This window comes from Scylla paramamosain, chromosome 2 (assembly GCF_035594125.1).
Source record: "Scylla paramamosain isolate STU-SP2022 chromosome 2, ASM3559412v1, whole genome shotgun sequence".
NCBI lineage: Eukaryota > Metazoa > Arthropoda > Malacostraca > Decapoda > Portunidae > Scylla > Scylla paramamosain.
In genome coordinates this window covers 7020001-7032500 of record NC_087152.1, presented here as the reverse complement: position 1 = coordinate 7032500, position 12500 = coordinate 7020001, and the positions used below count along the sequence as shown (strand labels likewise).

The 12500-nt window shown below is 42.3% G+C and overlaps 1 protein-coding gene across 3 annotated transcripts in view; it reads left to right on the top strand.

Annotated features, from left to right (window-relative positions):
* LOC135109332 (MAM and LDL-receptor class A domain-containing protein 1-like) overlaps window positions 1–12500 on the top strand; it is a 47137-nt gene that overhangs the window by 3404 nt on the left and 31233 nt on the right. For all 3 annotated transcript variants that reach the window (XM_064020695.1, XM_064020713.1, XM_064020703.1), the window contains exon 2: window positions 9026–9125. In XM_064020695.1, the coding sequence (XP_063876765.1) occupies window positions 9027–9125 (99 nt within the window). In that variant the 5' untranslated portion in view covers window position 9026. The remainder of the gene's footprint in view (window positions 1–9025; window positions 9126–12500) is intronic.

Genomic DNA, 12500 nt, shown 5'->3' with positions numbered 1-12500 from the left:
AATTTTAATTGCACCGTCATTCACTTTTTTAGCAGTCAGTGGCATGTTGTGAAATTATACCTTTAATTTACAACGTGACATTTGATTTAACCTGAGAATTCATAGCAGTCAATGGATTAAAACCCTTTCACTGCTGTGTGCAACAATTCCCAGCACTAAAGACAATATATGAAATCTTTATAAGCATCTACAAAAAAGAAGGGGGATAAAAAGATAATAGATTTTGCAATTTCCAGGTAGTATAATGTTTCGAAGTAGTGGTAGGACAAGAAAGGAACTTCATTAGACGTGCATATAGGAGTATAGGCATCTTACGACAACCCTTGGAGATAATCAGCATAAAACAGACGCCGCATCCTCTTCACACCCCATAGTAGTAGGTAAAAGACTGCAAGGACACGAGGAAATGTGTCAAAAAACAGTCAAAAGGGTTAGAAGGCCATTGTGGAAGGTACTGAGGTATTCCGGGTCATTTCTTTGGTTCTCTAACAAGGGTTTTGCGTTATCAATAGAAGAAAAAAAAAAAACGCGCAAAAAACCACAATTACTCGTCTCAGTGGCTTGTAAAAATAGTCTTTATGAGAGATCGAAGTGTTTCAGAATACGGGCATATAGTGTTTCTCAATAGTCATAATTTTCTTGGCTTTGTGGCTCCAAGTGTGAAAGCTTGTAGGGTAACTATTCCGTACGATAAGAGCTTGTGAAAACAGCAGCAGCATTACCGCCGCCATGCGAGAGGCTGTTGCCACCACCACCACCACCACCACCACCACCTCGTGATGTTTGTATGTTAATGAGGAAGGACAAATAAGGATGAGTTTCCTCCCCCCATCCACCTGTACCACACTGCAGACAGGAAAACGAGCAGAAGAAGGAAGAAGAAGAGGAGAATAGGAGGAGGACGAGGAGGAGGAGGAGGAGGAGAAAAAGAAAAGGATGATAAGGACACGGGATAAAAGGGAAGGATTACCATCTTGTATTGTCGGGATGTGGTGTTTCCTCTAATTGTTCACAGGATTTGTATAAAGACAGGAAAAAAAGGACACGTTTTTTTTTTTTCCCCACATAGACGTTTTTTTTTTTTTTTTTCACCACATAGACTCATAAACAATTAGAGGAAACACACATCCTGGCAAGATTTGAAGATGAGGGTGTTATATGGTCGCGTGAACAGCCGCAGCTTTTATTCTTCTATATGATTCTCCGCCTGTTTGCCTGTTTGTTTGTTTGTCTGGCTGGCTGGCTGAGTTTCTTTGTCTGTCTGTCTGTCTGGCTGGCTGGCTGGTTGGATGGATGGTTGGATGGCTGGCTGGCTGGCTGGCTGGCTCTCTCTCTCTCTCTCTCTCTCTCTCTCTCTCTCTCTCTCTCTCTCTCTCTCTCTCTCTCTCTCTCTCTCTCCACCACCACCACCACCACCACTACCACCACCACCATCACCACCACCACGCCACACCATAAACACTCCCAATCAAGCAGTGGTCCTAATTGGAGTGGACTGCGGTGCTTGGGGTGCTCCGGGTGTAATCTGCGCCCCGATGCTATAAATACTGGAGTGATGCTAATAATTACACCATGCCGTGGCTGGTAAACCTGAAAACACGCCGCATATTTACTTAACAAGCCAATGAAGTCGTTGTGAGCCTCCTAAACCCTTTCCAGGATCATTTACTGGGAGGGGGAGGAGGGAGGCGAGGTGAGGTATAACTGTGGTAGTGGATGTAAAAGGCGTGTTATTTCTGTGATTATACAAGAGTTGGTGTTAGTTTACGTGTTGTGTGTGTGTGTGTGTGTGTGTGTGTGTGTGTGTGTGTGTGTGTGTGTGTGTGTGTGTGTGTATGTGTGTTTATCTCATACTGTTATTTTTACTTTTTTACGTGAGAGGGGCGCCGGCCAAGGGCAACAAAGAAGATCTAAATAGAATGACCCACTGAAGGCACCAGTATCCAGAGTCTGGAATAAAAACAGATTATCCAAAAAAAAAGGTTGAGAGAAGCGTCTTGAAACTTTCCTCCGAAACAATTTAAGTCAAAGGTAGATGGAAATACAGAAGTAGGCAGAGAGTTCTAGTTTACCGGTAACAAGGATGAAAGACTGAGAATAGTGGTTAACTCTTGCATTAGGAAGGTGCACAGAGTAGGTGGTTGAAGGATGAGACAGTTGTATTGTGCAGTGATCATGTAGAATTTGCAAAGTTATGACCTTTTTTTTTTTATGAGAGGGAGGAGGGGAACACTTGACTTGCTTGCACTCGAGACGGTTCTGCTGTGACGAATTGAAAACTATTCTTAGAAACCACCGACTTTGCTGTACAATTGACTTTTTTTTTCGGAAACTCTCAAGGTTGTAGAAGTGTGGATGATGTTCATGTGTGTGTGTGTGTGTATGTGTGTGTGTGTGTGTGTGTGTGTGTGTGTGTGTGTGTGTGTCCTGTGTTCGTATTCTGTTCTCTTATAAATTTCCAAAGGGCACAGTAATAATTAGTCTGGTTTTACAGTTTCTTTTCTTTTTGATGTCACATGTGTACATAATCCTTGTCAACTTACCATTATAGAATCATGAAAATTCTTGAAAACACTCCAGTGACTTTCATTAGAGTAATCTAGCAAAAACGTTAAGGAGTGGATCCTCGTCTTTCACAGCACGGTGGAGGGAGGCCATCACTCTTTGCTACAAAGTCCGTGCCGCGCGAGGTCTTGTGTTGAGTGTTGGTGGCTGGAAATCTGCTGCCTGATCATAACACCTTCCTGCATATGACACAGTGACACATGTTATATTAATGTCTCTCTTTGAAAAAAAAAAAATAGATAAATAAATAGATAAATAAGAAATAAATAAATAAAAATAAAATGCAGGCAGTAAGCAATTCGAGTTACTCCACCAGTTCTTTTTTGTTCTCAGTGGATGCCGTCTTTCGAAATTATACTTTAAACTTCATGCAGATAATTTTGTTTAGCTCATAAAAAAAACATAGCCGTTGGATTAACAGGGAACATTCAACTAGCTGATATATCCATCCACCTTTTGACTGATAGAGGCAGGATCAGACCAACAAAGCTTCATTAGACCGTGCGTGGATGAGTACCGGCATCTTATGGCAACTCTTGGAGGAAATAATAAGCACAAAATTGACGCCGCATCCTCTTCACGTCCCATAGTACTGGGTAAGAGACTGCAAGGCCACGAGGAGCTGATTACCGTCGTCAAGAGTCACAAGAAGCGCACCTCCCACCGTAACTTTGATCTCAGGCGCGCAGTGTTGTTATCATGTGCACTTAAGCATGCGAGCTGCCTAATCTGAGCTATGGGATTCTTGGCTAAGAGGCGGAACTCTTTTTTTCTTCTTTTTTGTTTATTTTTTGCCTTTGTGTGTGTTCATATACCCTGCGATTTGTTTAGGAGTACCAATATTCTCAAGTAAATGGTATTAACTCTTACTGTTAGCTATGATTTGCGTGTTATATCGTGTGGGAGAGAAACTGCACTTATCTAAAGAAAAAAAAAAACGTTGATTGATAAAATAGAGAGAGAGAGACAGATAAATACATAGATCAATAGACAGAAAAACAGAAACTCAGATAAATAGACAGATTAAATAGATGAATTGTTGTTAAGGCACCACGAGAATAAACACCGGAGAATTGATATGACAAGTATAGATGCAGCAAGTTGTATGACACGCGGTGCAGTGAGAGGCAGGGGGGCGGGTTACGCAGGACTGTGATTCAAGTGGACGGAGGAAGTGTGAATGAATAAGTTTTGAGACAAGGGCTTGCTGTATCGTAGAGAGAGAGAGAGAGAGAGAGAGAGAGAGAGAGAGAGAGAGAGAGAGAGAGAGAGAGAGAGAGAGAGGGGGGAAAGGAAAGCGTCAATAGGATCGTGGTTCGTCCTTGTGTGTGGAGGATGTGTTGTGGTTTGTCTCCTGTCTTTTTTTTCTTTCTTTTTTTTTTTTTTTTTTTTTTTTGCACCGTGATTTTTTCTGTCGTGTTCAGCCGGAGAGAGAGAGAGAGAGAGAGAGAGAGAGAGAGAGAGAGAGAGAGAGAGAGAGAGAGAGAGAGAGAGAGAGAGAGAGAGAGAGAGAGAGAGAGAGTAATCTAATGCAGGTAAATTGACACATCAAGGACCGCGCACTCAAAAGATTCCGTGTCTTATCTCCACAATTTCTATCAGTCTTTCATTTGCAGTTAATGGGATTCTTTCTTTTTTTTTTTCTTTTTTTTTTTTTTGAGAAGAATCATTAATATTTTTGGCCTTTGAGAAGAGTTGTGACGAAAATTCAGAGGGTTCAATAATATGAACCTATCTCAGAACAATTTTTAAAGGTCTTTCTTCTCGTTTTTACCTTTTTTTTTTTTTTTTTCATTATTACAGTCTTCCTGGATTAATTGGCCACTCTCAGTAGCTTTTCTCGTGTAATCAACTTTCGTGGACTCTGCACGTATACTGAATATTTTTTGGTGCAATGATCAGTTCTCAGTCAACAATACAAAAAAGAATATATACACCGAGCTTACATAATTCCGTATTTCTTATGCCTCCTGAGTTCAACGCCACGATAACCACGATGTTTGATATACGACATAATCTAACCTAACCAACGCCATGATGACCACGTTGTTTGATATATGACATAACCTAACCTAACTAGACTAGTCGAGTGCATTGCTGCAGATTTACACTACATAATCTTGAAAGACACCGACGGCAAAACGAGTTATCGACTAATCTAAACCTCTCACTGCCTGGAGTTTTATTATCTTCACTAAAATCATGATCAATTACTCAATTAGCGGACGTCAGTCATACTGTCACTGACATTCTGAAGGTTGAAATAGTCTAATACAGGAAACATCGGCAAAGGACAAGCGTATCTTAGTGTTGTATATTCGATCTGGACTCATTCTTAGCATGCAAAGGAGAAAAAAAGCTTATGGGAAGCTTTCTTTGTCCTGTGTTCTTGTGTCCTTAAACCTTCACTACGATATGCAAGAAGTAACAGCACTAAGTAATGCATGAAATTTTTATAAACATGTACAAGAAAGAAGAGGATTAAAAAAAAAAATGATTTTACACTTTTTAGCCGAAGTAATGTTTGGAAGTGGCAACAAAACAATAAAATATATCTCAAAGTCGTTAGTAATTAATAAAGATATGCCTAATAGCAGTCAAAGGATTAAATTTAAGCCTGGAGCCCTTGAGCTTATACCTTTCTGAATTACTAAGCACACGATTTTCAATGTCCCATAACTCTATACGTCCACACATACCAGAATCCCCACGTGTGAGTTCGTAAACCAAGAAGTACCGTGTCTTTGAGTCTGTCCTTGTAGCTTCCGAGTTCCTTATCTAATGCTCGCGTCCCTCAGATGTCTTGTGGTCAGTTGTGAGTGAGAGGGAAGTGTGGGAGTGAGAACTGCAAGGATGGTGGTCAGGAAACGGGCTGACTTTTAGCAGATGACAAGGCGTGTGTGTGGAGGAGGAGGAGAGGAGGGGACAGTGGGAGGGGAAGGGGAGAGTGATGGGAAGTGTTAATAGGGCAATGGCAGTGATGGAGCGTGTGATAAGGGCGTGTCTCAGTGTGAGTGGGAGTGACAGGGAATTAGTCCGATGAGAGTGGAAGTAGTACGTAATGATTGGATGGCAGTGATTAGATATGTGTGTGTGTGGGCGGATGGGTGGGTGGGTGCGTAACAGTAGTAGTAGTAGTAGTAGTAGTAGTAATAGTTGTTGTTGTTGTTGTTGTTGTTGTTGTAGTAGTAGTAGTAGTAGTAGTTGTTGTTGTTGTTCCTGTTGTAGCAGTAGCAGTTATAGTTACAAGGATAAACATTTGCTTCAAAATAGTAATAGTTATGACTGCAGCAGAGAGAGAGAGAGAGGAGAGAGAGAGAGAGAGAGGAGAGAGAGAGAGAGAGAGAGAGAGAGAGAGAGAGAGAGAGGACAATGTGTGGGTGTGAGAGATAGTGAGGACATGCGGACAAAAAACAGGTGAAGAGTACAGTACTACGCGTCACGCATCCCCCCCCCCACACACACACACACACCGTCACAGGGAGTCACGTCACATTTTTTGTAGTGTTGGTTTTCGTAACGTGCTGAAAAAAGTAATGTCGTGACTGAGTTTGTGTGTACTGTGTATTGTGTGATGGTGGTGGTGGTGGTGGTGGTGGTCATGTTGGGGGAAGGAGGAAAGTAGTGGTTGTAGTGGGGGGAAGTGGGGGGAAAAGTGGTGGTGGTGGTGGTGGTTGTCTTGTTTGCTACCACTGTTTGTGTAATTGTACTGCGGCTTGTTGTCTCTCTCTGTTTATTTTTTTTATTCCTGTGTGTGTGTGTGTGTGTGTGTGTGTGTGTGTCCATTTACTACGTATGGACCAGTGTTTTACTGTAGTTGTTCTATATACAGCTCATCTGTATGCATTTATGTATTTTGTCTGTCCCTTAGTATAAATCTCTCTCTCTCTCTCTCTCTCTCTCTCTCTCTCTCTCTCTCTCTCTCTCTCTCTCTCTCTCTCTCTCTCTCTATATATATATATATATATATATATACACATATACACACACACACACACACACACACACACACACACACACACACACACACACACACACACACATCAGGGTTTACGCACTTCAAGCTGGTCATGTTTAGCGGAAACATAGGAGGGCAGGGCATCGTCGTATATTCAGTTAATGCCTGGATTTGCCTTATATTCGTGATATTCGTTATGAGCCTTGGATTTATTCGCCATTTTGGATCAAACGAATCCTGGAACCGTTTTGTGGCCAGCGGCGGAAAAGATTGGGTGGGCGGGGATGGGTGGGATGGGCCTGGAGTGGGAGGGAAGACAGGGAGGGGGACCACTTGTATTCATAATTTACAACGGGAAGTGACGGAGAGGGCGTGTACTATGAAATATTGTAATATATAACACATCACCCTCTTGGTCTGGGCCAGGGCGTCTGGCACTAAACCTATGCGAGCGCCCGTCACTTCCATGTCATGCAATGTTACGAGAGTGAATGTTGCTATAGGGGCGTGAAGGGAAGGCGGGCGAGTTATTTCCCGGCAAGAACTGAACTCCTCTGCTGCCTCTACCTGAAGGAAATATGGAAATCATGGGGGGCCTGGGTTTTGGCAGCTTTCTCAATCATCCTGGGCTTGGGAGTGCGTGTCTGTCTGTTCGTTTCCATCGTGTGGGGCTGGAGGATATCCCGCGACCTCGCCTCGCGCAGTGTTGGTCTCGCGGCGGTGGATGGATGTCTCTTGACCACGAAGGGCATCAGTTGTGGAAACGTGGAGGCCGCCCTGCTGTTGTGACTCACCGCGCCCTGACTATAGCGTAGGTGACTAATTGAAAGAAAGGGAAAAGAAAGCATGATAAATGAGTGATGAATTATGGATAAAATGTAAAAGTTAAAAGACAGAAGATAAAGAATGATAAAGACGAGATATAGACAAGCATATAGAAAATAAAGGATAAAGAATAATAAAGAAGACAGACAAAATATGGACAAACGTATGAGAAATAAAAGATAAAGAATGATAAAGAAGACAGACAAAATATAGACAAACGCATAGGAATTAAAACATAAAGAATGATAAAGAAAACAGACAAATGGGGAAACGCAAAAACAAGTTAGTTAATTAAATAAACCAATAAAACCACACTGCAATTACACTCCTCGTACAATTTAATGAGGGAAACGAACAAAACAAAGGAAAAACAAAACGAGCTGAGAACACAAACAAAACGGCGGTGAGGTATTTCACGAAAGACACAAGAAGATGACCTCCGCTTCCCATCGACCCGAGTTTTGTCTGTCTGCCTGTTCGTTTTGTCTGTGTTTCTTTGTCCCTTTGTTCCTCTCTGTCGGATGTTGCCTGTGACCCTCGCTTGTGCCGCAGGTTATAGGTGACGACACCCTCGCGTGCGCGCCCCGTCAAGCCAGTTATAGGAGCCTGTGTATAGGAAGCTCAGCCATAATAACTAAAGCAGTCACGCAGTTGGTTAGCCTTTTGTCTCTGCGTCCTTGTTTATTATGAATCTCACCGTCTGTCTCTCTTCCTCGTTTTTCCTTCCCTTATCCTTCCTTTTTTTGTCTCTTATTCTTTTTTTCTTTTCCATTTCCTTTAAAGAATATTAAATTCTCTCTCTCTCTCTCTCTCTCTCTCTCTCTCTCTCTCTCTCTCTCTCTCTCTCTCTCTCTCTCTCTCTCTCTCTCTCTCTCTCTCTCTCTCTCTCTCTCTCTCTCTCTCACACACACACACACACACACACACACACATACACACACACACACACACACACACACACACGAAAGAAGAACAGGAAGAAGAGGAAATCCACTCAGACAATCCTGCAGTGTCACAAAAAGTTGCGAGCCGCCCCCACGTGTGTCCAGGCGGCAAGAAACTTCCCAGACGAGTGCATCACCTCCTCACAAGTTCAGAGTTCATTACCCGTGCATACAATTACCACACTGTCCCTGGCGCTCATTTACGAGTAGTTACAGTGTTTTTACTTCCGTCATTTGCGTAAGTGGAATGTTGTATTGTCTGTTTGATTGTAAAGATAAGTTATTTTTTTTTTTTTTCTCTCGGTTATTCCCCGTGTATAAAACGCCAGACTTTCACTACGTCCCACTGATCTTTTTCTCGCATTAATTACAGTGTTGGGACTGGGAACCGTAATGCAGGTGACGTTATTATCGGTATTTCTGCCTTGGTTTAAACGTTCCTCCTTGCTAGCCTGCCAGATCCCGTTATCGGGTGGGTAATTATAACAATCCGACTCATATAGAACGCCGCCGTGACCTCCACACTCATTAAGTTAACAGCCACGACCCTCCCACCTCGACCCACCACTGGCAAGCCACGCGAGGCTGGAGACACTCATTCCCTTTGCGCAGGTCAAGGTCTGGGCTGGGATGGAGGTCTTGCAGAGGGCGCGGGAGTGTAGTGGGTGTGGCCTGTGGGTGGTATAAGTGATAGTGGTGCCTTGATGCTGAGCTGTTTGTGCTTGTGTTTCAGGATGCGTCGGTGGCTTCCAGACGTGGTGACTCTTGTGCTCCTGGTGGTGGTGGTGGTGGTGGTGACAGCCGTGCCCCCCCAACGAACTGATCTTCTTCAGGTAGGTGCTGATGTGGTTGTGTATGTGTACTTGTGTTGTTGTTGCTGTTGTTGTTGTTGTTGTTGTTGTTGTTGTTGTTGTTGTTGTTGTTGTTGTTGCTGTTGTTGTTTTTATTATTACTAGTAGTAGTAATAGTTGAAGTAGTAGTAGTAGTAATAGTAGTAGTAGTAGTAGTAGTAGTAGTAGTAGTAGTAGCAGTAGTAGTAAATATTTTCATTATTCTTTGTCACCCTCGATATTACTACTACTACTACTACTACTACTACTACTACTACTACTACTACTACTACTACTACTATTAAAACAACAATATTTACTACTACTACTGCTAATATAGCAATGAGATGACTTAATGTAACTGAGCGCCATACACACGCACGCACAACAAACACACCAGAGAAAAATAACACTATATACCAGGCCGAAGAGAAGAATCAGCCTTGGTTTGGACATCAAAGGGAAGGCGGGGAGGAAGACTCACGTAAAGAAAGTCTTATTAATCCAAACCAACCCGGGATGAGAAAAAAAAAAAAAACACGTCCTGGGGCGAACATTTTATCCAGACACGCCAGAGAGAGAGAGAGAGAGAGAGAGAGAGAGAGAGAGAGAGAGAGAGAGAGAGAGAGAGAGGTGGAAGGTGACGATTGGCGATAGAGGTCGGCATGGAAAGAGACAAAGCACCCAGCACATGGCGGGGTGTGGCGGCCGGACGGGGATGAGTCCAGCGAACCGTCACCATGCACAGGATATGGACTGTCCCGCCGCCACAATGCACCGTCCCTCACTCCGCGGCAGACTTAGCGCTGCTCGCCACCCGTCGTTTGTCTCCCGCGTGCTAATTATAACGAGACACGTACACACACATATACATACGGCACATAGGTGGATGGGGTAAATTATCAAGGGAGATGTTTTTTTCTTTTTCTTTTTCTGAACCAGATTCACAAGCACGGATAGATGGATTGAATACATCATGAAGGATAAATGTGATCTTTTTATTTTATTTTTTTTATTTGATGGGACACAAACACAGATAGATAGATAGAGTGAATACATTATGAAGGTGTAGTGTTTTTTTTTTTTCTTCTAAGGAGATACATAGACACGACATGAATAAAGTTAATATATTTTCAAGAAAAGATGTCGTGTATTTTTTTACTTATTTTTCTAACGAGACACACAAAAATATAGATTTATTGTGAGAATACATTATGCAGGATAGATTTAGCGTGCTTTTTTTTTTTTTTTACTTTTTCCTAACGAGACACACAAACACTCTTAGATGTATTTCATTTTCAAGGATAGATGTACGTAGTGTGTTTTTTCCTTCTAACAAAACACACAAACACAAAGATAAGTTACATTATCAAAAACACAATATATATAGTGCGTTTTTTTCATCTGCATTGTTCCTTCAAACTTCCTGGTGTGTGTTTGATATGTCCGAAATATCAATCTAGTTTGAGTTTATTACTGTTTAGGTGATGTATAAAGGCCACTGATCCACGGGCGGAAATGTGTATTACCCTTTATGGGGATGCAAGCACGATGACCATAACTGTTTGTGTGTCCGTATGTCAGCATGCAAAACATTACTCCACTCCCCTTTGACCATCCTCAGGTGTTCATTTCAGAGGTATTGTAACTCTCGCTGTGATACGGAACAATTCACAACACTAAAAACAATGCATGGAATCTTTATGAGCATCTACAAGAAAGAAGGGGATAAAAAAAAGAACGGATTTTGCAATTTTTCGCCAGTACAATGTTTGGCGGTGGCTGAAGAACAAGAAAAGACGTCTCAGAGTGGTTAACAATTAAGGAAAGATGTGTTAAAAAGTAATGAAACGGTTAAAATCCCAGGTTTCCGATCAATATTTTAGATACAACTTATAGAATGCACTGGTGTATGTATTGTATACGTGTGCATGAGTGTGTGGACGTGCGAGTGTGTAATTGTAAATATCAGGAGCAGCGAGGATGTGGTTGCAGTAAAATAGAGATAGAGAGAAAAAAAAAAAAAAACAAAGAGTGGGGAGGAAACAGGTGATGACAGTAATGTGTGTGTGTGTGTGTGTGTGTGTGGATGGGTGAGTGGGTGTGAGGAGTATAGGGCAATACTGTGTTGTGTTGTGTTGTGTTGTGCTGTTGTTACCAAACCTCATGACCCGTGGCGAGGCGAGAGGTATCTGCCTGTTGATTGGTCCTCCCCTTGTCCACGCCGCGCCACACACACGCCTCGCACACCTCGCTTCCTGTTTTTTTGTTTCACGCTTCTACATAAATCCAACTTTTTATGTAGTCTGTCTGTGTGTGGGTGTGCTAGATATTCCTTTCCATCCTGTCCTTGACTCGCTTAACCCTTCACAACAGATGAAAAAAAAGGTTAAATTGCTCGAGATTTGATGGGTCTCATATTTCTCGAGGTGTTTGCCAATGTTTGCCCTTTTGGGCGTGGAAGAAAGGGAAAAGGAAGGAGTTAAAGAAATGAAACATGGAAGGACCGAGAGGGGAGGAAGAGGAAGGAGATGAGGAAGGGGGAATTTAGGAGAAAAGAAGGGAATTGATCAAGAAGGGAGACGAGGAAGAGGAAGGAGATGAGGAAGGAGAAATATAGGAAAACAGAAGGGAGATGATGAGAGGCAGGAAGAGAACAAAGGAAATAGAGGAACAGGAACAGACAGGGTTACGAAGCGAGAGAGAGAGAGAGAGAGAGAGAGAGAGAGAGAGAGAGAGAGAGAGAGAGAGAGAGAGAGAGAGAGAGAGAGAGAGAGAGAGAGAGGTGGGGTGAGGGAAGAAGGAGAGAAGTTTATGTGGCTAGTGGGTTAGATGGGGGGAGAGGAAAGGGAGGGAGGGAAGGACACATAAGGTCGCAGTCAGTCACTGAAACTTATGTAAATTAACCTCTATGACCCTGTTCTCTGACTCACCGCGTGCACGAGAGAGAGAGAGAGAGAGAGAGAGAGAGAGAGAGAGAGAGAGAGAGAGAGAGAGAGAGAGAGAGAGAGACTTCGTGGTAATATGATGGAAGTGACATTGTGATGAAAGGTAGAAATTGGTAACATGAGTTAGCGATGAGTTTAGATTCAACAACAACAACAACAACAACAATAATCAAGATCTCAGTGTTACCCGGTGCCATTGACAGCTAACAAAGAAAACAACAATGACCATGGAATGTAAAAGGTAATCCACGTAAATATATCAATGAAATTTGATATTGATACTAGTTAGAAGAAAATAGCCAATGTATAAAAAAAAAAAAAAAAGAGAAAAAAGCCTTGGAATTGTTCGATATTAATATTAGTTGTTAGTAAGATAGCACTAAATATGTATGGAAAAAAAAGAAAGGTAGAAAATGGAAGAAAAAAACAG